Below are 25,465 nucleotides of genomic sequence, written 5' to 3'. Positions count from 1 at the left end.
CTGTTCCAGTACAGCAACAACACTGGCATCTACCCGACAATGTGGAAAATTGCCCAGGTATGTCCTGTCCATAAAAAGCAGGACAAATCCAATCCGGCCAATTATCGCCCCATCGGTCCACTCTAAATCATCAGCAAATTGATGGAAGGTGTCGTCGACAGTGCCATCAAGCGGTACTTACTCACCAATCCTCAGTTTGGGTTCCGCCAGGACCACTTGGCTCCAGACCTCATTACAGCCTTGGTCCAAACATGGACAAAAGAGCTGAATTCCAGAGGTGAGGTGAGAGTGACTGCCTTTGACATCAAGGCAGCATTTGATAGAGTGTGGCACCAAGGAGCCCTAGCAAAATTGAAGTCAATGGGAATCAGGGGGAAAACTCTCGTGGTTGGAGTCATACCTAGCACAAAGGAAGATGGTAGTGGTTGTTGGAGGCCAATCACCTCAGCCCCAGGACATTGCTGCAGGAGTTCCTCAGGGCAGTGTCCTTGGCCCAACCATCTTCAGCTGCTTCATCAATGACCTTCCCTCCATCATAAGGTCAGAAATGGGGATGTTCGCTGCTGCTTGCACAGTGTTCAGTTCCATTCATAATCCCTCAGACAACGAAGCAGTCCGCATGCAGTAAGATCTGGACAACATCCAGGCTTGGGCTCATAAGTGGCAAGTAACATTCATGCCAGACAAGTGCCAGGCAATGACCACCTCCTCTTGACATTCAACGGCATTACCAACGCCAAATCGCGCACCATCAACATCCTGGGGCGTTACCATTGACCAGAAACTTAACTGGACTAGCCACATAAATACTGTGGCAACAAGAGCAGGTCAGAGGCTGGGTATTCTGCGGCGAGTGACTCACCTCCTGACTCCCCAAAGCCTTTCCACCATCTACAAGGCACAAGTCAGGAGTGTGATGGAATACTCTCCACTTGCCTGGATGAGTGCAGCTCCAACAACACTCAAGGAGCTCGACACCATCCAGGACAAAGCAGCCCGCTTGAATGGCACCCCATCCACCACCCTATATATTCAGTCCCTCCACCAGCGGCGCAGTGGCTGCACTGTGTACCATCCACAGGATGCACTGCAGCAACTCGCCAAGGCTTCTTCAACAGCACCTCCCAAACCCGCGACCTCTACCACCTGGAAGGACAAGGGCAGCAGGCACATGGGAACATCACCACCTGCACGTTCCTCTCCAAGTCACACACCATCCCGACTTGGAAATATATCGCCGTTCCTTCATCATCGCTGGGTCAAAATCCTGGAACTCCCTACCTAACAGCACTGTGGGAGAACCTTCACCACACGGACTGCAGCGGTTCAAGAAGGCGGATCACCACCACCTTCTCAAGGGCAATTAGGGATGGGCAATAAATGCTGGCCTTGCCAGCGACGTCCACATCCCACGAACTAATAAAAAAAAAGTACAATAGGCGGCCTTACGGCCCATCAAGTCTATGTCAACTCTTTGCTAGAACAATCCAAAATAAATTCTACAGCTCCGTATAATCATCTGCTTCAATATTTATCCAGTTTTCCCTTAAGAAAAATGCAGTGGTCTCTGCCTCAACCACTCCTTGGAGTATGCAGTGCTTTGGCACATATACCCTTTGCGTAAAGAACTTTCTCCTAACTTCTCTCATCACTCTCCGTGACAATTTTAAATTAATTGGGTTAGTGCTAGCATTCTCGCTGGAGTCCGAAGGTTGTGGGTTCAAAACATAATTTAGGCCGACACTTGAGTGCAGTACTGAGGGAGTGTTGCACTATCGGAGGTGCCGTTTTTCGGAGGAGATGTTAAACCGAGGCCACGTCTGCTTTCCTCAGGTGGACGTAAAAGAAACCATGGCACTATTTCGTGGAAGACCATGCAGACACTGCGACAACGGATGAACGGACACCGCGCAACAATCGCCAAACAGGAGGGTTCCCTCCCAGTCGGGGAACACTTTAGCAGTCATGGACATTCATCCACCGACCTTCGGGTAAGCGTACTCCAAGGCGGCCTTCGAGACACACGACAACGCAAAATCGTCGAGCAGAAATTGATAGCCAAGTTCCGCACCCATGAGGACGGCCTCAACCGGGATCTTGGGTTCATGTCACGCTACACGTTACCCCACCAGCGAACAAATGTTATCTGTTTTTAATATAACGGGTCAGTTGCTGTCTTTTCTATGTTTCTACCTCTCTATCTCTGTTTTTTTTTTGTTTGTTGTTTTTTTTGGTGATTTGTATATTCTGAGACCTGGCAGGTAACACCTGTCTGTCTGCACACTGATTGCCTTGGCAACGGGCAGTTGAAAAAACTGTCTGTTATCACCAAGCATTGTTCTGTGAATTATAAATGCGACTTCATTTCGAGGATTTCATTTCCACATCGTTCACCTGAGGAAGGAGGTAGCCTCCGAAAGCTTGTGAATTTAAAATAAAATTGCTGGACTATAACTTGGTGTTGTAAAATTGTTTACCATTGTTGTTTGATTCAATTTGTTTCATTTCACAGTAGCTAAAAACATCCAGTGCACCAAGTATGATGAAAATCACATGGTACAATCAATTCAACCTGTTTGGATACCATTACAAAATAAAGGACACGCAAATATACCAGCCGACTTGATGTATTCAATCAGCATAGAATCATAGAAAATTTACAGCACTGAAGGAGGCCATTTGGTACATCTTGTCCGCGCTGGCTGAGCAACGGGCCACCCAGCCTAAACCCACTTTCCCACATTTGGCCTGTAGCCTGCAGGTCACGGCTCTTCAGGTGCACATCCAGGTATTTTTAAAAATGAGTTGAGGGTTTCTGCCTCTACCACCCTCTCAGGCAGTGAGTTCCAGACCCCCACCACCCTCTGGGTGAAAAATGTTTTCCTCATTTCCGCTCTAATCCTTCTACCAATCACTTTAAATCTATGCCCCCTTGTTATTGACCCCTCCACTAAGGGAAATAGGTCCTTCCTATCCACTCTATCTAGGCCCCTCGTAATTTTGTACACCTCAATCAAATCACCCCTCAGCCTCCTCTGTTCCAAGGAAAACAACCCCAGCCTATCCAATCTGTCATCATAGCTAAAATTCTCCAGTCCTAGCAACATTCTCTTAAATCTCCTCAGCGCCCTCTCTAGTGCAATTACATCCTTCCTGTAACGTGGTATCCAGAACTGTGCACAGTACTCAAGCTGTGGCCTAACTAGTGTTTTATACAGTTCCAGCATAACATCCCTGCTTTTATATTCTATGCCTCGGCTAATAAAGGAAAGCATTCCATATGCCTTCTTAACCACCTTTTCTACCTGTCCTGCTACCTTCAGGGATCTGTGGACATGCACTCCAAGGTCCCTCACTTCCTCTACACCTCTCAGTATCCTCCCATTTATTGTGTATTCCCTTGCCTTGTTTGCTCTCCCCAAATGCATTACCTCACACTTCTCCGGAGTGAACTCCATTTGCCACTTTTCTGCCCATCTGACCTGTCCATTGATATCTTCCTGCAGTCTACAGCTTTCCTCCTCACTATCAACCACATGGCCTATCTTTGTGTCATCCCCAAACTTCTTAATCATGCCCCCTACATTTAAGTCCAAATCGTTAATCTGTACCACAAAAAGCTCTGCTATCTGTCCTACTGACAGTGATGAGCTTATTTCTCCCCCACAGCACTTCTACTGCTTTCACTCCTTTTGCAACCTTTCTTTCTATTGCTTTACTGACTACTATTTTCTGTCAGTATTTTAAAAAGCTCTTCTTCAGAGACTGGCAAAAATCAAAGTAATTTGTCAACACCAAGGTGCCAATTGTTTGGTCCCCAAGAGAACTGACTTTCCCTCACATTTAAAACATATTTTGACTGCCACTGGATTGACAACGCAGCATGGCACTGTCTAGAAGAACAATACACTTCTGGACAAGCTTCTACTCTTTTTTTAAAAAAATTCATTCATGGGATGTGGGCGTCGCTGGCAAGGTCAGCATTTATTGCCCATCCCTAATTGCCCTTGAAAAGGTGGTGGTGATCCGCCTTCTTGAACCGCTGCAATCCGTGTGGTGAAGGTTCTCCCACAGTGCTGTTAGGTAGGGAGTTCCAGGATTTTGACCCAGCGACAATGAAGGAACGGCGATATATTTCATTATTATATTACTCAAAACACATTTTAAGAAATCTCATGACTGCATCCCATTTGTGGAAAAAATTGTGACAGAATCCTGAACTATGACACCTGCTCGCCCCCTTTAATATTTCTTTCTTGATGGGAAAGAAAAACAAAACAAAAAAAAATTATGTAGCATCTTGCACATCCTGAGGGTGTCCCAAAGTACTTTACGAAGGAAGCGTTTTGAAGTATAGTTAATGTTGTAATGGAGGAACATGTGGCAGCCAGTTTGTGTCCTGTCAGGTTCCACAAATAGCAATGAGTCGAATGACCAGATAATCTGTTTTAGTGGTAAAGAGTGCCAATCCACCTGTAGGTGGGATGGGACCTCAGTTTAATATTTCATCCGAAAGACAGCATCTCCAACAGTGCAGCCATGACCTCATTGAATGGAGGAACAGACTCGAGGGGCTAACTGGCCCACTCCTGTTCCTTTTTTCCTATGCAGCACTCCCATAGTAGAGTGAAACGTCAGCTTGGATTCTGTGCTCAAGTCTCTGGAGTGGGACTTGACTACATGGCCATCTGACGGGCGAGTGATAGCACTGAGCCATCGCTGACAAAATCAGCAATTAACGCATAGGCATACATATTCAATTCAATTCAAACCTGCCGTCCTTACCCGGTCTGGCCTATATGTGACTCCAGACCCACAGCAATGCGGTTGATTCTTAATCGCCCTCTGAAATGGCCTAGCAAGCCACTCAGTTGTACAATCACGCTAAAAAAAGTCATAACAAGAATAAAATCAGATGGACCACCAGGCATCGGACCACTAGGCAGCGGACACGACAAAGGCAAACCAAGCCCAGTCAACCCTGCAAGCTACTCCTCACTAACATCTGGGGATTTATGCCAAAATTGGGGGAGCTATCCCACAGACTAGTCAAGCAACAGCCTGACCTAGCCATACTCTCAGAATCATACCTTTCAGCCAACGTCCCAGACTCTTCCATCACCATCCCTGGGTATGTCCTGTCCCACCGGCAGGTCAGACCGACCAGAGGTGGCAGTACAGTGATATACAGTCAGGAAGGAGTGGCCCTGGGAGTCCTCAATATTGGCTCCGGACCCCATGAAATCGCATGGCATCAGGTCAAACATGGGCAAGGAAACCTCCTGCTGATTACCACCTACCGTCCTCCCTCAGCTGATGAATCAGTACTCCTCCATTTTGAATACCACTTGGAGGAAGCACTGAGGGTAGCAAGGGCACAGAATGTACTCTGGGTGGGGGACTTCAATGACCATTACCAAGAGTGGCTCGGTAGCACAACTACTGACCGAGCTGGCCGAGTCCTGAAGGACATAGCTGCCAGACTGGGCCTGCAGCAGGTGGTGAGCGAACCAACACGAGGGAAAAACCTACTTGACCTCGTCCTCACCAATCTACCTGTCGCAAATGCATCTGTCCATGACAGTATTGGTAGGAGTGACCACCGCACAGTCCTCGTGGAGATGAAGTCCCGTCTTCGCACTGAGGACACCATCCAACGTGTTGTGTGGCACTACCACCGTGCTAAATGGGATAGATTCAGAACGGATCTAGCAGCTCAAAATTGGGCATGCATGAGGCGCTGTGGGCCATCAGCAGCAGCAGAATTGTATTCCACCACAATCTGTAACCTCATGGCCCAGCATATTCCTCACTCTACCATTACCAACAAGCCAGGGGATCAACCCTGGTTCAATGAGGAGTGTAGAAGAGCATGCCAGGAGCAGCACCAGGCATATCTAAAAATGAGGTGCCAAACTGGTGAAGCTAACAACTCAGGACTACATGCATGCTGAACAGCGGTAGCAACATGTTATAGACAGAGCTAAGCGATTCCACAACCAACAGATCAGATCAAAGCTCTGCAGTCCTGCCACATCCAGTCGTGAATGGTGGTGGACAATTAAACAACTAACGGGAGGAGGAGGCTCTGTAAACATCCCCATCCTCAATGATGGCAAAGACCAGCACGTGAGTGCAAAAGACAAGGCTGAAGCGTTTGCAACCATCTTCAGCCAGAAGTGCCGAGTGGATGATCCATCTCGGCCTCCTCCCGATATCCCCACCATCACACAAGCCAGTCCTCAGCCAATTCGATTCACTCCACGTGATATCAAGAAACGGCTGAGTGCACTGGATACAGCAAAGGCTATGGGCCCTGACAACTTCCCGGCTGTAGTGCTGAAGATTTGTGCTCCAGTACAGCTAAAACACTGACATCTACCCGACAATGTGGAAAATTGCCCAGGTATGTCCTGTCCACAAAAAGCAAGACAAATCCAATCTGGCCAATTATCGCCCCATCAGTCTACTCTCAATCATCAGCAAAGTGATGGAAGATCTCGTCGACAGTGCTATCAAGTGGCACTTACTCACCAATAACCTGCTCACCGATGCACAGTTTGGGTTCCGCCAGGACCACCCGGCTCCAGACCTCATTACAGCCTTGGTCCAAATATGGACAAAAGAGCTGAATTCCAGAGGTGAGGTGCGAGTGACTGCCCTTGACATCAAGGCAACATTTGATCGAGTGTGGCACCAAGGTGCCCTAGTAAAATTGAAGTCAATGGGAATTAGGGGGAAAACTCTCCAGTGGCTGGAGTCATACCTAGCACAAAGGAAGATGGTAGTGGTTGATGGAGGCCAATCATCTCAGCCCCAGGACATTGCTGCAGGAGTTCCTCGGGGCAGTGTCCTAGGCCCAACCATCTTCAGCTGCTTCATCAATGACCTTCACTCCATCGTGTGGAGATGCCGGTGATGGACTGGGGTTGACAAATGTAAGGAATCTTACAACACCAGGTTATAGTCCAACTGTTTTATTTGAAAATCACAAGCTTTCGGAGGCTTTCTCCTTCGTCAGGTGAGTGTGGGATACTCACCTGACGAAGGAGAAAGCCTCCGCAAGCTTGTGATTTTCAAATAAAACAGTTGGACTATAACCTGGTGTTGTAAGATTCCTTACATTTGTCTTCCCTCCATCATAAGGTCAGAAATGGGGATGTTCGCTGATGATTGCACAGTGTTCAGTTCCATTCGCAACCCCTCAGATAATGAAGCAGTCCGAGCCCGCATGCGGCAAGACCTGGACAACATTCAGGCTTGGGCTGATAAGTGCATTAGGGTTATCCTAACCCTAATGCAAGTAACATTCGTGCCAGACAAGTGCCAGGCAATGACCATCTCCAACAAGAGAGAGTCTAACCACCTCCCCTTGACATTCAACGACATTACCATCGCCGAATCCCCCACTACCAACATCCTGGGGGGCACCATTGACCAGAAACTTAACTGGGCCAGCCATATAAATACTGTGGCTACAAGAGGTCAGAGGCCGGGTATTCTGCGGCGAGTGACTCACCTCCTGACTCCCCAAAGCCTTTCCACCATCTGCAAGGCACAAGTCAGGAGTGTGATGGAATACTCTCCACTTGCCTGGATGAGTGCAGCTCCAACAACACTCAAGAAGCTCAACACCATCCAGGACAAAGCAGCCCGCTTGATTGGCACCCCATCCACCACCCTAAACATTCACTCCCTTCACCACCGGCGCACTGTGGCTGCAGTGTGTACCATCCACAGGATGCACTGCAGCAACTCGCCAAGGCTTCCGCGACAGCACCTCCCAAACCCATGACCTCTTCCACCTAGGACAAGGGCAGCAGGCACATGGGAACAACACCACCTGCACGTTCCCCTCCAAGTCACACACCATCCCGACTTGGATATATATCGCCGTTCCTTCATCGTCGCTGGGTCAAAATCCTGGAACTCCCTACCTAACAGCACTGTGGGAGAACCTTCAACGCACGAACTGCAGCGGTTCAAGAAGGCAGCTCACCACCACCACCTTCTCAAGGTCAATTAGGGATGGGCAATAAATGCTGGCCTCGCCAGCGACGCCCACATCCCATGAACGACTAAAAAAAAACATTAAAATGAGACTCAAAACATTAAAAAGTTGAAATATAAAAGTGTACAAAGAACTGCTCATGTACGTATACACTTCATATGGGAAAGTGAAATGTTAAGTGGAAGTGGACAACCCCCCCCTAAGGTCTAAAATTAGATATAAATCCAAAAAAACACACTCTCAGTGAAGGAAAGTGATAATGCTCTTGTATTATCAAGCAGATATGCGAAACTAAAATTTGTTTTAATTAGTCTTACCTGATCCAAACAGTTGACACGGACATTTTTACTACCCAACAATCTTCCAGCCTCCTGAACATTTCCTGCAGAAGGTTAAAAAAATAAATTAAGTTCCACTGCCCAGGCAGGTCTTTGAATAAGAAAATACAGTCGATTTCCTGTGGCATTGCACGCAAACGAGGTATTCAGGTGAAGGAAGGCTAAAGGCGGGGGATAACTGGATCAGGGTGTGAAAATATAATTCAGTTTTAAACTCATACATTCCATCCTTACTTATATATTTCTATTATAAACTCCTATACGCACATTTATAAATGGAAACTGCATATGTGAATTAGTCATGCTGTAGCTACACTCTGTAAATGATGGCGCTGCAACACCTCCGCTGGTAATCTCCTTTTCAAATCCCTCCATGACCTCATCCCTCCCTATCACTGTAACCTCCTCCAGCCCTACAACTCTCCGAGATCTCTGCACTTCTCCAATTCTGGCCTCTTGCAGATCCCCGATTTTAATCGATCCACTACTGGTGACCGTGCCATTAGCTGCCTTGGCCCTAAGTTCTGGAATTCCCTCCCCAAACCTCTCCGTCTCTTTACCCCTTTAAGATGCTCCTTGAAACCTACCTCTTTGACCAAGCTTTTGGTCACCAGTCCTAATATCTCATGTGGCTCGGTGTCAAATTTTGATTGATAACGCTCCTGTGAAGAGCCTTGGGATGTTTTACTATGTTAAAGGCACTATATAAATACAAATGATGTTGTTGTAATCACAGCATGGCAAGTTTACACAGGAGCTTCCATTATAAATGTGGACACAGGAATTTATAAATGAAATGTTAACAGGAAAAGCACGTAGACACAACATCTGCATTCATTTTCATTTGCCTGGTGTAGAATGTGCACCCTCTATGTTCTTATGTGCAGAGACCTTCGAACCACATCAACAAGAAGTTGGTGCCTGTAGGACGACTGCTGTAGTTTGAGCTGCTAAATCCGTATCACTTATTAGTGCAGGTCACTGGTACACAACCTACTGCTAATCCAAGTAGGAACCTACTACTTATGGCATTGACTTGCAGAGTTAGCGGCCTGATGAAATGTATCCCAGGACATTATGGGAGGTTAGGGAGGAAATTGCGGGTCCCCTAGCAGAGATATTTGAATCATCCACCGCTACAGGTGAGGTGCCTGAAGATTGGAGGGTAGCAAATGTTGTGCCTTTGTTTAAGAAGGGCGGCAGGGAAAAGCCTGGGAACTACAGACCAGTGAGCCTGACATCTGTAGTGGGTAAGTTGTTAGAGGGTATTCTGAGGGACAGGATCTACAGGCATTTGGAGAGGCAGGGACTGATTAGGAACAGTCAGCATGGTTTTGTGAGAGGAAAATCATGTCTCACGAATTTGATTGAGTTTTTTGAAGGGGTAACCAAGAAGATAGATGAGGGCTGTGCAGTAGACGTGGTCTACATGGACTTCAGCAAAGCATTTGACAAGGTACCGCATGGTAGGTTGTTACATAAGGTTAAATCTCATGGGATCCAAGGTGAGGTAGCCAATTGGATACAAAATTGGCTTGACGACAGAAGACAGAGGGTGGTTGTAGAGGGTTGTTTTTCAAACTGGATACCTGTGTCCAGCGGTGTGCCTCAGGGATCGGTGCTGGGTCCGCTGTTATTTGTTATTTATATTAATGATTTGGATGAGAATTTAGGAGGCATGGTTAGTAAGTTTGCAGATGACACCAAGATTGGTGGCATTGTGGACAGTGAAGAAGGTTATCTAGGATTGCAACGGGATCTTGATCAATTGGGCCAGTGGGCCGATGAATGGCAGATGGAGTTTAATTTAGATAAATGTGAGGTGATGCATTTTGGTAGATCGAATTGGGCCAGGACCTACTCCGTTAATGGTAGGGCGTTGGGGAGAGTTATAGAACAAAGAGATCTAGGAGTACAGATTCATAGCTCCTTGAAAGTGGAGTCACAGGTGGATAGGGTGGTGAAGAAGGCATTCGGCATGCTTGGTTTCATTGGTCAGAACAGTGAATGCAGGAGTTGGGATGTCTTGTTGAAGTTGTACAGGGCATTAGTAAGGCCACACTTGGAATACTGTGTACAGTTCTGGTCACCCTATTATAGAAAGGATATTATTAAACTAGAAAGAGTGCAGAAAAGATTTACTAGGATGCTACCGGGACTTGATGGTTTGACTTACAGGGAGAGGTTAGACAGACTGGGACTTTTTTCCCTGGAGAGTAGGAGGTTAAGGGGTGATCTTATAGAAGTCTATAAAATAATGAGGGGCATAGATAAGGTCGATAGTCAAAATCTTTTCCCAAAGGTAGGGGAGTCTATAACGAGGGGGCATAGATTTAAGGTGAGAGGGGAGAGATACAAAAGGGTCCAGAGGGGCAATTTTTTCACTCAAAGGGTGGTGAGTGTCTGGAACGAGCTGCCAGAGGCAGTAGAAGAGGCGGGTACAATTTTGTCTTTTAAAAAGCATTTGGACAGTTACATGGGTAAGATGGGTATAGAGGGATATGGGCCAAGTGCAGGCAATTGGGACTAGCTTAGTGGTATAAACTGGGCGACATGGACATGTTGGGCCGAAGGGCCTGTTTCCATGTTATAACTTCTATGATTCTATGATTCTAAGTGAGAATGAATACTTAGCCCCAGTAGCAGACTACCCTTCCAGGTCCCAATGAACCAAGCTGGCTGGTCAATTACCCAAAGCGCCCTGCAGCATGGCAGACCAGCCTGCCACAGAGGATTGACTTAGTTCTAATTTCCTATCAGGCAGGTTTTCTTGAAACCAACTTGACCCCAAAGCGTTCCCATTTACCTCACCACACCCCACGGAGCATAGTCACTAACTGATCATCAGACAATTAGCAAGCACAGGTTTTTGGTTTTACGAATACTGGGAACTCCTCCTGAATGCCATGGCTACAAGCACAATGCAAAATAAAACTGAGTGCATTGTAGTTCCAGTTAGAAGAGTGCAGCTTCAGCAATGACTGCTTGTATCTCTGCAACCCAATCAAGATAATTATCAAATTCTGGATATATGAGCAAGCGTTTGCATACCTGGCACAATATCACGTACTCATTCCTCGAGAAAACCTAAACTGGATTTTCCAAATCATATGCACTGGATACTGTTGTACCACATTCCCATTTATTTGTAACAGAGGGGGTGGGTATGTGTGACACACCAGCAAATATGCTGTTAAGAATCAAGAAATGACCTAACGTTAATCGCACTACTTCCCAAACACGTGAAAATTTCATGACGACGGCTGTAGAACACGATTTGCACACACTGGAGACCAATGTAGCGTGGCCTATATCAACACCCGACGCACCAGCTACTACTCCAGAAGGATGCGACGGATTGGGACATTTGTGATATATAATAAAGCAATAAATATACCCGCCACAACACTTACATCCAATTAAATTGAACCCACTGCCTCAAGAAGTACACGTGCTGTGAATCTGACCATAGAAAGTGCTAGAACATTACATCCCCATCATGCAAATAGTGATAATTTGTTGAAGTAGCTGACCGACAGTTTTATTTCTAAATGTACATTCTCAGGTGAATGAAATAGTGATTTAAATGTAAACAGCGGCTATCACTGTGACCTCCTCCTCCTCCAGCCCCACAACTCTCATCCTGTTGGGCCCCCTTTTCCTTTCATTTCAAAGTTAGCCGTCACATCCCATTTCAGTTACTGCCCAAAAACATTTTAAAAAAAAAATCATGGTGACAATCTATTTGTTTTTTTTGCAACAGCTCGTGTCGAGCCGAACACTTTGTGTTTTTTAAGGGGAGGGGAGGGCCGCCGCCGCCGGTCTGCATTTTACCTTCAGAAATGACTTGCAGTAATTCGCTCTCCTCGGCTGTCAGATCTCCTTTCTTGGGAGGAGCCATGGCTTCACTTCAACAATTAAATTTTTAAAACACACAGATAGAGAGCGAGTGATCAGAGAGGATGACTCTGCCCCACTCACTCACACTCACACTCACACTCTCTCTCTCCTCTCCCTCAGACCCGCTCCTTCACTCCGACTGCAGCAAAAAAAAACACCACCAGCGACCCGAGCACCGCCCATCCGAGCACCTCTGACGGGGGGGAGGGGGGTGTGTGTGTGTGAGAGAGACAGCCTCAAAGTAGCTGTAAACTGAGATTATTTTCAGCGTATCTAATTTTATCATATCATATCATGCATAATATAATACTTGCCATGAAGACAAATGGAACAGTTTTTTTTTTAGTGGTTTTCTTCCTCCTCCACCTCCATCCTCCCCCCCTCTCCTTTGCTGGTGCGGTGGTAGCGCCAGCAGAGTGTGTGTGTGTGTGTGTGTGTCTCAGCTCGCTCTCTCCCAGCTGACACCGCGCGTGCGCAGTGTGCGTGCGACTGCCCGGACTCCGGGGCATTGTTCGGAGTTCTTTGGAACACTGAGCCGGCTGGGTAAGAACGCGGAGCGGGCAGAGGGACAATAGGTTCGAACGTTCGCCTGATTGTGTCGCGAGTTCAGAAAAAGAACAATAGGAGCGACTGGAGCTGACACCAGCGGGTTAAGTATGGGCATGGACAGGGAGGGAGAAGGAAAGCGACCCTCGTACATTATATACATGTGCACACACTTCATAAAAGGGCAACTCGCGATCACGGCGAGTCATTTCATAACCCAGCAGTCGGCTGCGAAATCCCGAGAGCTTGTGTCGTGCACAATTGTATATTACGCTGTGTAGTAAAGGATAGTCATGATGTGGAGATGCCGGTGATGGACTGGGGTTGACAATTGTAAACAATTTTACAACACCAATTTTACTTCCTCCTGGAGGAAGTCTCCGAAAGCTTGTGAATTTAAAATAAAATTGCTGGACTATAACTTGGTGTTGTAAAATTGTTTACAATAGTAAAGGATAGACAGTGAGGAGATTGGGGCATGTGAGAGGGAGAGCCGAGGTTTGGATATGACGCGAATTGCTGGTTAAATTGCACCGAGCTACTAAGCCCTTTTGAAGAGAGGCTGTACTTTTAATAGTTTATCTTCTATCATAGTCCAGCGGTCAACTGGCTTTTGACAGATTATATTTGCAATAACAGGTCAGCAGATTGCACTATGCACTATGCATTTCCATTGTGTTTATTAATAGAAAAAAAGTTCTGATTTTAACGGCGTTAGTGTAGTTTAGAAATGATTCGTCGTTAATGTTATGTATCTGGAATGATGTTTGCATTGGTTTTGCATGTCATTTTGCTGTCTATTGAATTACTCTACTGTATATGTTTCAACAGATAAATTAATGTGCGTTGACGGTGGTAGTGTGAAAAGGATTTTGAGTGAATGCCAAGTACGGAGGTAATCAGCGATGATTACAGATTAATTAAAATGCAACGAAATTTATATTTCAAAGCCATTGGAAATATTTTCTGCACTTGGGTCTGGTTACGGTGTGTTGTTGGTAGTTTTGATGACGGGCAGGTAACCCAATCGATACGTTTGTGATTGTACCATTATTTTTATAAAACGGGGATGGCTCCCATTCTCGGAGTGCAAGTTACCGTGGTTTAATGTAACATTTCCCCCCGGAGACAGGAGAGCTCATAACCGCTTTTATCTCCTGCCTCTCTGTAAGGTTCGAACGGATGCAGATTTATCCCGTTTGTCGCCGAAATTAGAAATGTATTAATCTTAAAACGGGGAAAACAGAATCAGCCGAGTAAATCACTATTAAGGCATTGACCAAATGGATATCAGGTCGTATCGTGTTGTAAATCAATTTTAGATACAATGCCGCATTTTTAACAATCCTTTAATACAATTTTGCTGAATATGTGTAACTAGAAGTGTCAGTTTAAAAAAATGACTTGATAATGCAATTTAAGACTTGCCCCGATTTGATCCGCCCTCAGACTTGCATATCGCGCCCAGAGAGCAATTCGCTAACATTGAAAACTAGGACTAATAGAAATGTGGCTGATTTTAACGATGAAAAGTTGCGCATGTGATTCATTTCATGCGCACGATGGTCTACATGTCATGTTTTTTAAGATCCTTATTTTGTAAATAAGTTGTATCAATCCAAGCCATTTTAACTGTAATTAGATAGTTTGTACATGGTAAGCAACAGGAATGTCGCACACGATAGCCTGTCGACTTAATTGTTAATCTTCATGTCACATTTGTGCACTTGGAGTTTAGAAGCAAGATTCTTTCTCTTAAGTTGTTAGAATTGTTAATAAACTACTGCGGTAACAGGAAGAAGTGAGAACTAATCACAAACATTTTACAAATGAAACAAAATTCACTGGTGCTGACTACCTTTGAATTGTATTTATGCCCACTTGGACTCAGCCAGCCAGTTCGTGGAAATGTCTGAAATCATGATATTGTCTGAAATATTGATACAATTAAAAAGTTGATTCAGTGTACTTGCAGTGTCATGAATTATTATCGGGCATTTTATATACATCAATTCATTGCAAAGATGGTCTCTGATGTCATTTTTACTCTGGACTCATGTTAAGTTTGCAATTAATAGACTAAAGTTTATGCACCAGTAGCAATAAATAATAGGAGCAACAGTATACAAGAATCCTAACGTAATGGGCAAAGGCTTTGGATTTTGTTTTGGAAATGGGAATCTGTTTTTAAGTACCCTTGCTGTGAAGGCTTGTTCAGATACTAGTGATGACAAAGGTTATGAGTCTCTTAAAATTCAGTGATAATTAGTTGTAAATATTCTTATCCTGTTGCTCTTGTGTTTTATAATGATTCTATTTGTATCAAGTAAAAACCTCCTTGAGAAAAAGCACACTGAAGTAAATATATACACTGAAGCTGATATTTCTATCATCAGTGTTTCACTTTTCACATAATCAGTAAACTCATTATATAATGTAGCTGTCGTGATCCTGTATAGCCTTTTCATGCGCTCTTGTACTGCAGTGTATAAGTAGCATCTATGAATAGGAAGGATGGTAGCGAATACTAGCCAATTGCTTTTTCTTTACTCCAGACATTTTTAGTACAACAATTAGAGCAATATTCTCTTCAACTGTGTAAACAGAGTAAAGTTTTAAAAATAGATTGGAGAGTATTGGCATGAGGCAGCTCAATTAGCATGAATCTGTGCCTTTGAACTTGTCAGCACTTAGGTTACCTGGCATCTGGAGGAAACCTGGAGGAAATGATAAATTGCAACACTGAGCAAGAAGAGTAAGTGTGAAATCCGTATGGAGTCATGCTGACATAATGCAGAGGTATTATATAAAAGAAATTATCTGATTATTTAAAAAGAATCGGTTTAACAATCCACTTTCCAGCAAGTTTTGAAACTCTGAATGTAGTTAATATAGTATTGTACTGCTTTTTGGAGGAGATTTAGGCACTTCACAGTTCATACATGTTGATATACATGGAGACACTTAACTGGAATATGAAAAAGGATACAGTGACCAATTAGCACTGGATAACCTGGATTCATGTGTCCTCTCTTGCAGCTTGAACTTGTGTCCCCAATTACTAAATGGTATCCTAATTGCAAGCCTCGACCTTTGTGTAAATCCTTTTAGACTGTAGGAAGCCTCACCGAGGAAAGTATGACTTAACCACTATTAATCCTGTTTGAGAAATGTTGCTGTGATTACATCCATATGTTTATTCCAAGATGCTGAAAACACATTAAGATTAGTTACAATATAGTAGCCTTCATACTATTCAAACAGAAGGTTCATTTTTTTTGTAAAATTGCTAGTGTGCATAAATAGAATAAGTTCAAACAAAACCAATTAAATAGTGTTGTATTCAAATGATAGGATGTAAATATTATATTGTGATTCATTACTAAAATTGCTAACTTAATTTGTTTGACAATTACCTATTGAAATTTCTGCCCAAGAGGAAGACTTAATAATCCCCATTACAATGATACAGCTTTGACGGATGCAGTTTCCAAGGATTTGAGTGGATTTACTCAGTGGCATACGGTCACCTGAATACCAAAGTAATACTTTATTGGAAGCTATTTACAGTAGTTAATTAAATTATCCAATTAGGTACATCCATTTCTCTGAACTATTGAACTAGAATTTCTGCTCTATTTAAAGGGGTATAGTATCCAAATAAATTATCTTTTTACCAGGATTGTAAAGACACGTGTGTGTGATAATGTCAAACCACCAATAGCATGTGACTCATGCTGGGTCTGTGCTGAGTTAGCTAATCTTAGTCTGGCCAAATGGCCTCCGTGCTCCTGGATTAGGAAGGAGAAAATAGTGCGAGGTTCCTGCTCGTTATTGCTGTCCAGCAACCCTGCTGGAAATTTGTAAATGGTTGAGAACAACAGCAGGCTTGGTATGATGCTTCTTGCAGTCAAATAGTTTGCTGTCACACTCTGTTTAGGTTCATGCATTAAGACTAAACACTTAGATGAGCACAAAGGACACCAGCACTCTGCACCCATACACCAGCATAGTATTATTGGTTTGAGGGGACAAGGTAGGGAGAAAATTGGCAGAAAACACGAGTAGATGTGGAAACAAAAAAACAAATGCAGCAAATAATGGAGTTTGCTGCAATGTTGTCTGTTCTGCATTAAACCTGAGGGTAGAATGATTCTTTGTGTTTCAGGAATGCAGCTCAGCTAGAATCCGCCTACAAAAACCAGCAGACCACTAAAATGTGTTCTGTGCATGACGGCCTAGTACCCTATGCCAATGGCGGCACGAGGTTTGGCAGACTGGGGGGTGGGGTGATTGAATTCAAAATTTGGCCGACGTGGCAGGAAGGGTATGGAGCTGGGAACTGGGGAATGCCGACATACCTAGTCCGAAAGCCGAACTGGGGAATGCCAACATACTTAGTCCGAAGGCTGAGCTGGGAACTGCACAGACTTGCAGGCCGAACATGGAGGCCGAAGACAGCTGACGGAGGTTCCTGGGAGTGAAATGGAGGTGGCCCACCTCAAAATGATTGGGGGCTCATGACCCCCCCCCCCACCCCCCCCCCCCAAACTACTGGCTCTGCCATTGCTCTATGTGGTACCGGGTGGGGTTTCTGACCAAAGTAGCTTTTATATGTTATTTTTGCCCCTGTCCTTGGCTCTTTGTGCCAACTGAGAGTGGGCAAAGGCCCCCCTCCCACGCCACTGCAGACTTCCCTCCTGGACCAACAGCTTGGAGGTACATAAATGATGTTGGTTATGTCCCTACCTTTGCATTTTTTCCCTCTTCTATCATTTCTCAGGAAGTTCTTGGCCTGACGAAAGGTGTTTGACCCGAAACATTAACTCGGTTTCTTTCTCCACAGATGCTGCCTCACTTGCTGAGCTTCTCCAACATTTTCCGTTTTTATTTCAGATTTCCAGCTTCTGCAGTATTTTGCTTTTGATTGAGGGGGCAAACTGTGGTGGTGTCAGTTATAATCAAGGCTACTTATCTGTGGTTTTCACAGAAAAAGGGGTGGAATCACAGAATACAATTCCCAAAACGTCGGTGAAAATCCTGGAAAATTGTAAAATATGTTTTTTAAAAATGTGAAATTTTATAATGTCAGTCTCCATAAACCAATTTTAAATGGATGGAATTATAAGTGCAATCCTCAAAACACTTGCAGTTTTTAGAATCATGTGTCATAAAAATAGAATTTGACTCATTTAGTCACTGCAAAACAGTGGTCCTTATTATAAGTCATAAGACGGTTTATTTAAATAGAAAATGATTTCTGTTATCTAAACTACACCTGCACCACTGGTGGAAGATAATGGATTAGTTGCTAAAAATCATAGCTATGAAGCAGAAATCCCAAACTAAATTTGAACTAAAGTCCAACATTTATTTTCTGTTCAACAGCTTAGTAAATTAATTGGTATCTGAATAAATATACATATTAAGAGGTTTAAAGCAACTTTAAAATGTGTTTGCAATTAGCAGTATGTGCCTTTCTTCATGAATCTCTGATGTAAAACAAAATGGGAGTTAAACTGGGCAATGTATCGCCTGTTGTGTAGGTGCTACATCCACTCCTAAGCCCTGAAAATGGCAACCGAGATGCGGGTGCACACTTCCGGCTTGACGTTTGCAGGACACCATCTTGGTAAAGGCTTTGCCGGTAGCATGTAGGGTAGGGAGATTATGACATTAATCAGTGTGCAGTGCTGATTTGGAGCAGCTGATGCCATTTTTGAACTCCCTGCTCCAGTCAATGCACTGTCCTAACCTCTCACAACTGAACAGGAGTTAAAGGGCTTAAAGAACACATGCCCGCCCCCCCCCACCGTCACCAACCAGTGCTATTTAAAGGGATCATGCAGGATTTATAGGTTAGTTGCTGGATTAGTTATTCTGGCTGATGGTGCAATTCTGGGTGTTTTTGGAAGTTTCCTATACTTGGAGAAAGTTGCTACATTACATTTTATAGTCCAGCAATTTTATTTTAAATTCACAAGCTTTCGGAGGCTTCCTCCTTCGTCAGGTGAACGATGTGAAGGAGGAAGCCTCCGAAAGCTTGTGAATTTAAAATAAAATTGCTGGACTATAACTTGGTGTTGTAAAATTGTTTACAATTGTCAACCCCAGTCCATCACCGGCATCTCCACATCATGGCTACATTACATGAACAGTGGTCTGGCAAGTCGTACAGCACTGTTAGTGGCATTTAAAATAATGTGCTGAACAAGGTTGCAGCTAGACATGGGTGGCCTGCCAGGGCTTCCTCTGGGAATTGAACATGACTGAGAGCATGCAGAGAGGGCACACAGAGCAGGACAAGCTGCCAGAAATGCCATATCCAACGAGAGTCTTCAGAGACCAGTTCTCTTTTTTTATTCGTTCATGGGATGTGGGCATCGCTGGCGAGGCCAGCATTTATTGCCCATCCCTAATTGCCCTTGAGAAGGTGGTGGTGAGCCGCCTTCTTGAACCGCTGCAGTCCGTGTGGTAAAGGTTCTCCCACAGTGCTGTTAGGAAGGGAGTTCCAGGATTTTGACCCAGCGACGATGAAGGAACGGCGATATATTTCCAAGTCGGGATGGTGTGTGACTTGGAGGAGAACGTGCAGGTGGTGTTGTTCCCATGTGCCTGCTGCCCTTGTCCTTCTAGGTGGTAGAGGTTTGGGAGGTGCTGTCGAAGAAGCCTTGGCGAGTTGCTGCAATGCATCCTGTGGATGGTACACACTGCAGCCACTGTGCGCCGGTGGTGAAGGGAGTGAATGTTTAGGGTGGTGGATGGGGTGCCAATCAAGCAGGCTGCTTTTTCCTGGATGGTGTCGAGCTTCTTAATTGTTGTTGGAGCTGCACTCATCCAAGCAAGTGGAGAGTATTCCATCACACTCCTGACTTGTGCCTTGTAGATTGTGGCAAGGCTTTGGGGAGTCAGGAGGTGAGTCACTCGCCACAGAATACCCAGCCTCTGACCTGCTCTTGTAGTCTCTTACCTCAACTTCGGCGACGACCAGTGCATCCGACAGCTGCAGTTCACAAAAGAGGTCGTGACTGAGATTTCTCAACTGCTGCAATCACAATTGCAGCCTCAGAGCAGGGCAAGGACAGCATTGCTTGTGGCTGTCAAGGTAACTGTGGCGCTTAATTTTTATGACTCTGGCACCTTTCAGGCTGCTGCTGGAGATATAGGCAACATCTCGCAGTTTGCAGTGCATTGCTGTATAAGGGAGGTCACGGAGGCTCTACGCACTAAGGAACAGATTCATCACATTCCCTCTGGACAGAGACAAGCAGCATGAGCGAGCACGAGTCACATTGCAGGCTTCCCCATGATGCAGGATTGCATTGATTGCACGCATATTGCCATGCGTGCACCAAGCCTGAACAGAGCAGACAGGGATTCCACACCGTCAATGTGCGACCACATGCAGTGCATCATGCAGGTCAATCCCGCTTTCCTGGCAGCAGTCATGACTCCTTCATTCTGCGGCAGTCCAACGTTCCACCTATATTTCAACCAGCACGCCAAGTCAAAGACTGGCTACTGGACGACAAGAGGTTATCCCCTCATGAAATGGCCCATGATCCTGGCCTAGAACGCACACACGTGCACAGCAGGCCTACAATGAGAGCCATGCTGCAACACGGAACATCATCGAACACACCATAGGTGTCCTCAAGCAACACTTCCGCTGCCTGGACCACTCTAGAGGAGCTCTGTAGTGCTCAGCTTGGCAGATAGCAAGATTTGTCATTGTACGCTGCACAACGTCGCCATTATGAGGAAACAGCCTTTGCCACTGCCTATCCGATGAGAACCTGAGCCATAGGCGGAGATGAAAGTGGTGGTGGTGGAGGAGGAAGAGGTAGGGAGGCAACAAGGTAAACAGGCCCTATCTGCCAGGGCTCTGCATGTTCAGGTGATTAATAAGCGATACCAGTAATCTTAACAACACCTCCCCATTCACCAACAGTCCCACACTTGTTACCTTTCTGCTCCCGCATGACCATCAAATCATCCTCCTTATGATTACACATTGCTTCCTCCCTCAACCCATCTCAGAAATGAAAGCCAACACCAAATGCAAATTCAAATCCAAATTTATAAATTAACACATAATTCAAACAAACTGATACTATTCACCCTTGTGTATTCCCTCAGTGCCTGTCGTTCGTGTTCCTTTACCTTTCCTAGTGCATCCCCAGTGGCTGGAGCATGGGTGGTGGAATGCTGCTGACCTTCAATTGAGGAGAGTGCAGATGGCCGTGGAGGATGACCTCGAGCAGCTTTGGGCCTGGAGGGCCCGGCTTCAGACTGCACCATCTTGGCCTGGGCTGCAGCAGTCTGGCCTGGCTGGCTGACAGACAACAGCATAGGCACTGGCCGAGTGGCAGGGGTGGCAGCAGGAACGCTGTCATCCTGAGAGAGCACAGAAGGTTTGTCTTCCACGGCGCCACTGCCACTCTCCCGGGGTGGTGCCTTAGCAATCCTGGTGATTTGCTGGAGAACAAATTGCTGGGATGCCCTGGAAGCGCAGTTCCACAGTGGAACCCAGAGCCATGATAGAAGCAGTCTGACCTCTAAACGCAGAGTCAGATCTTGGGTGGTAGATGTTTGTGCTTCAATGGAAGCTGTGACATCGGTCATCAGACGCTGTATCATGGGTTCCACAAGTGTGCTGAGAGAAGCGACCACCTCTTCCATGTGGGAAAGGATGGGCTCCAAGCTCTGCGCAAAGCCCAAGTTGGAGCTGGACTCCTCCATGCCCCTTGACATTGTGTGTAGGCTTTCCAGTGCACAAAGTATTTGGTTGTGTATGCCCATCAGGTTTCTTCTGTAGCCTGGCCCATCGAAGTCTTCGTTTGACTCCTCGGCAGCAGAATTAGTGTGTGAACTTGCCCTCCGGTGAGCTGGCACCTGCGTTATCTGTTTTCCCCCCACGCCCTGACTCCTGTGCACTTGTGCCTGGTGCCTAACCACATGCAGATCCCTCCTCTAACCTAGCCTCTAAAGTACACGCAATGTTAGTATCTGAGCTGGTGGCTGCGAGTGTAAGATCGAGTGATGGTGTGTCTGCATCATCTCTGTCATCGTCCTCTGCTTTTTCTGATGGTGCCAGTTCCAGTTCTTGGGTATCTGCAGTGACAAAGGGACATGGGTTGAGTTGTGGTTAGGGGAGAGGAGAAAGTAAGACGTGTGCTCACACCATCTACAGCACGTGAGTCAGAAAAGATTGTGTGCTGAGGGAGAAGTAGGGAGTGAGAAGGAGGATTAGGTATGCAGAGACCCTCATCATCGATACCGTCAGTGGCCATAGCTGTAGCGATGGCCCGTCCAATGATGGTCAGCACTGTCACCTCCATGGGAGTGAGGGTGTGCAGCTGTGCCTGTCCTCCTCCAGTTCATTCCTGCTGCCTGTTGTTCTGCGCCACCTTCTCCTGCAAGAAAGGGGGAAGTGTGTAAGTGAGTGTCCTGCAAGATGTTTGGGTGATATGGCTGTCATGGTTGAATAGCTGTCAGTGTGTGTGACCTGTGAGATGTGATTGTGCGACTTGCAAAAGTGATACTCTGTGAGGTCAAATGAGATGCAGCATCTGATTTGAAGAGTTGCGTACTGATGGAAAGAGTTTGTTGGTAGGTGGCTGATGGGAGGTGTAGTGCATGGAGCAGTGGATGAGGCTAATGGTGCAGTTGGTATGATATGCCACTTGACAGTTGAAGTCACTCACCTTGACCACTCATGTCAAATCATTGAACTTCTTCCTGCACTGCATCCATGTTGCAGAGATAGTGGATGCATTGGTTGTGATCTTCGAAAATTCCCTAGATTCTAGAACGGTCCCAGTGGATTGGAAGGTAGCAAATGTAACACTGCTATTCAAGAAAGGAGGAAGAGAGGAAACAGGGAAGTATAGGCCAGTTAACTTACATCAGTTGTTGGGAAAATGCTGGAATCCATTATTAAGGAAGTGGTAATGACATTTAGAAAATCATATTAGGCAGCGTCAACATGGTTTTATGAAAGGGAAATAGTGTTTGACAAATCTACTGGAGTTTTGAGGATGTAACTAGCAGGGGAGATAAAGGGGAACCAGTGGATGTAGTATATTTGGATTTTCGAAAGGCATTGGATAAGGTGTTACACAAGGTAAGGGCTCATGGGGTTGGGGGTAATATATTAGCATGGATAGAGGATTGGTTAAGGGGAAGAAAACAGAGACTCTGAACGAACGGGTCATTTTCAGGTTGGCAGGCCGTAAATAGTGGGGTGCCGCAAGGATCAGTGCTTGGGCCTCAGCTGTTTACAATCTATATTAATGACTTAGATGAAGGGACCGAGTGTAATGTATCCAAGTTTGCTGACGATACAAAGCTTGGTGGGAAAATAAGCCGCGAAGAGGACACAAAGGGCTCAATTTTGAAATGGTGGCGGGTTGGCAGCGGGGAGTGAAGGTGCGCATGACAAACCCAAATAAAAAAAAACTTGCCTTTTCTGACACGATCGCGATGTAATTGATGGTGATTAAAGTTCTTTCCGGGTTTCGTGCCTGGTAGCCAGCCTGTCAATCAGGCTGGCTGCTGACAGGAGCTGCAATGCCGGGAGGGCGGGGGGGCGAGGGGAAGAGAAAGAGAGACAGTGAAATGTCATCAGGCGCTGGAATGGAAGATCGGCGGGGAGAGAGTGGGGAGATCGAGGTGGTGGGGGAGGGAGAGTGGGGAGGTCGAGGTGGTGGGGGAGGGAGAGTGGGGAGGTCGAGGTGGTGGGGGAGGGAGAGTGGGGAGGTCGAGGTGGTGGGGGAGGGAGAGTGGGGAGGTCGAGGTGGTGGGGGAGGGAGAGTGGGGAGGTCGAGGTGGTGGGGGAGGGAGAGTGGGGAGGTCGAGGCGGTGGGGGAGGGAGAGTGGGGAGGTCGAGGTGGTGGGGGAGGGAGAGTGGGGAGGTCGAGGTGGTGGGGGAGGGAGAGTGGGGAGGTCGAGGTGGTGGGGGAGGGAGAGTGGGGAGGTCGAGGTGGTGGGGGAGGGAGAGTGGGGAGGTCGAGGTGGTGGGGGAGGGAGAGTGGGGAGGTCGAGGTGGTGGGGGAGGGAGAGTGGGGAGGTCGAGGTGGTGGGGGAGGGAGAGTGGGGAGGTCGAGGTGGTGGGGGAGGGAGAGTGGGGAGGTCGAGGTGGTGGGGGAGGGAGAGTGGGGAGGTCGAGGTGGTGGGGGACGGAGAGTGGGGAGGTCGAGGTGGTGGGGGAGGGAGAGTGGGGAGGTCGAGGTGGTGGGGGAGGGAGAGTGGGGAGGTCGAGACGGTGGGGGAGGGAGAGTGGGGAGGTCGAGGCGGTGGGGGAGGGAGAGTGGGGAGGTCGAGGCGGTGGGGGAGGGAGAGTGGGGAGGTCGAGGCGGTGGGGGAGGGAGAGTGGGGAGGTCGAGGCGGTGGGGGAGGGAGAGTGGGGAGGTCGAGGCGGTGGGGGAGGGAGAGTGGGGAGGTCGAGGCGGTGGGGGAGGGAGAGTGGGGAGGTCGAGGCGGTGGGGGAGGGAGAGTGGGGAGGTCGAGGCGGTGGGGGAGGGAGAGTGGGGAGGTCGAGGCGGTGGGGGAGGGAGAGTGGGGAGGTCGAGGCGGTGGGGGAGGGAGAGTGGGGAGGTCGAGGCGGTGGGGGAGGGAGAGTGGGGAGGTCGAGGCGGTGGGGGAGGGAGAGTGGGGAGGTCGAGGCGGTGGGGGAGGGAGAGTGGGGAGGTCGAGGCGGTGGGGGAGGGAGAGTGGGGAGGTCGAGGCGGTGGGGGAGGGAGAGTGGGGAGGTCGAGGCGGTGGGGGAGGGAGAGTGGGGAGGTCGAGGCGGTGGGGGAGGGAGAGTGGGGAGGTCGAGGAGGTGGGGGAGGGAGAGTGGGGAGGTCGAGGCGGTGGGGGAGGGAGAGTGGGGAGGTCGAGGCGGTGGGGGAGGGAGAGTGGGGAGGTCGAGGCGGTGGGGGAGGGAGAGTGGGGAGGTCGAGGAGGTGGGGGAGGGAGAGTGGGGAGGTCGAGGCGGTGGGGGAGGGAGAGTGGGGAGGTCGAGGCGGTGGGGGAGGGAGAGTGGGGAGGTCGAGGCGGTGGGGGAGGGAGAGTGGGGAGGTCGAGGCGGTGGGGGAGGGAGAGTGGGGAGGTCGAGGCGGTGGGGGAGGGAGAGTGGGGAGGTCGAGGCGGTGGGGGAGGGAGAGTGGGGAGGTCGAGGCGGTGGGGGAGGGAGAGTGGGGAGGTCGAGGCGGTGGGGGAGGGAGAGTGGGGAGGTCGAGGCGGTGGGGGAGGGAGAGTGGGGAGGTCGAGGCGGTGGGGGAGGGAGAGTGGGGAGGTCGAGGCGGTGGGGGAGGGAGAGTGGGGAGGTCGAGGCGGTGGGGGAGGGAGAGCGGGGAGGTCGAGGCGGTGGGGGAGGGAGAGCGGGGAGGTCGAGGCGGTGGGGGGGGGAGAGTGGGGAGATCGAGGCGGTGGGGGGGGGGGGGGAGAGTGGGGAGATCGAGGCGGTGGGGGGGGGGGGGGGGGAGAGTGGGGAGATCGAGGTGGGGGTGGGGGGTGGGGGGTGGGGGAGAGTGGGGAGATCGAGGTGGTGGGGGGGGGGGGGGAGAGTGGGGAGATCGAGGTGGTGGGGGGGGGGGGGGGAGAGTGGGGAGATCGAGGTGGGGGGGGGGGGGGGGAGAGTGGGGAGATCGAGGTGGGGGGGGGGGGGGAGTGGGGAGATCGAGGT

The 25,465-nt window shown here is 47.7% G+C and overlaps 2 protein-coding genes across 5 annotated transcripts in view; one reads left to right on the top strand and one right to left on the bottom strand.

Annotated features, from left to right (window-relative positions):
* ankmy2a (ankyrin repeat and MYND domain containing 2a) overlaps window positions 1-12,383 on the bottom strand; it is a 49,154-nt gene extending 36,771 nt beyond the window's left edge. Inside the window, exons 1-2 of the mRNA XM_068003830.1 lie at window positions 12,184-12,383; window positions 8,329-8,393 (exon numbers count right to left, since the gene is read on the bottom strand). Of these exons, the coding sequence (XP_067859931.1) occupies window positions 8,329-8,393; window positions 12,184-12,250 (132 nt within the window). The 5' untranslated portion in view covers window positions 12,251-12,383. The remainder of the gene's footprint in view (window positions 1-8,328; window positions 8,394-12,183) is intronic.
* A 333-nt stretch (window positions 12,384-12,716) lies between these two features.
* Window positions 12,717-25,465, top strand: part of LOC137334003 (eIF5-mimic protein 1) — a 111,819-nt gene continuing 99,070 nt past the window's right edge. For 2 of the 4 annotated variants that reach the window (XM_067998413.1, XM_067998399.1), the window contains exon 1: window positions 12,724-12,898. The gene's annotated coding sequence lies outside the window, so the exon portion shown is untranslated. Of the gene's footprint in view, window positions 12,899-25,465 lie in introns of all 4 variants that reach the window. The other 2 variants (XM_067998408.1, XM_067998421.1) reach the window with 2 other exon arrangements.

Source organism: Heptranchias perlo, chromosome 2 (genome assembly GCF_035084215.1).
Source record: "Heptranchias perlo isolate sHepPer1 chromosome 2, sHepPer1.hap1, whole genome shotgun sequence".
Taxonomy (NCBI): Eukaryota; Metazoa; Chordata; class Chondrichthyes; order Hexanchiformes; family Hexanchidae; genus Heptranchias; species Heptranchias perlo.
This window is presented reverse-complemented; position numbering and strand designations above follow the sequence as displayed.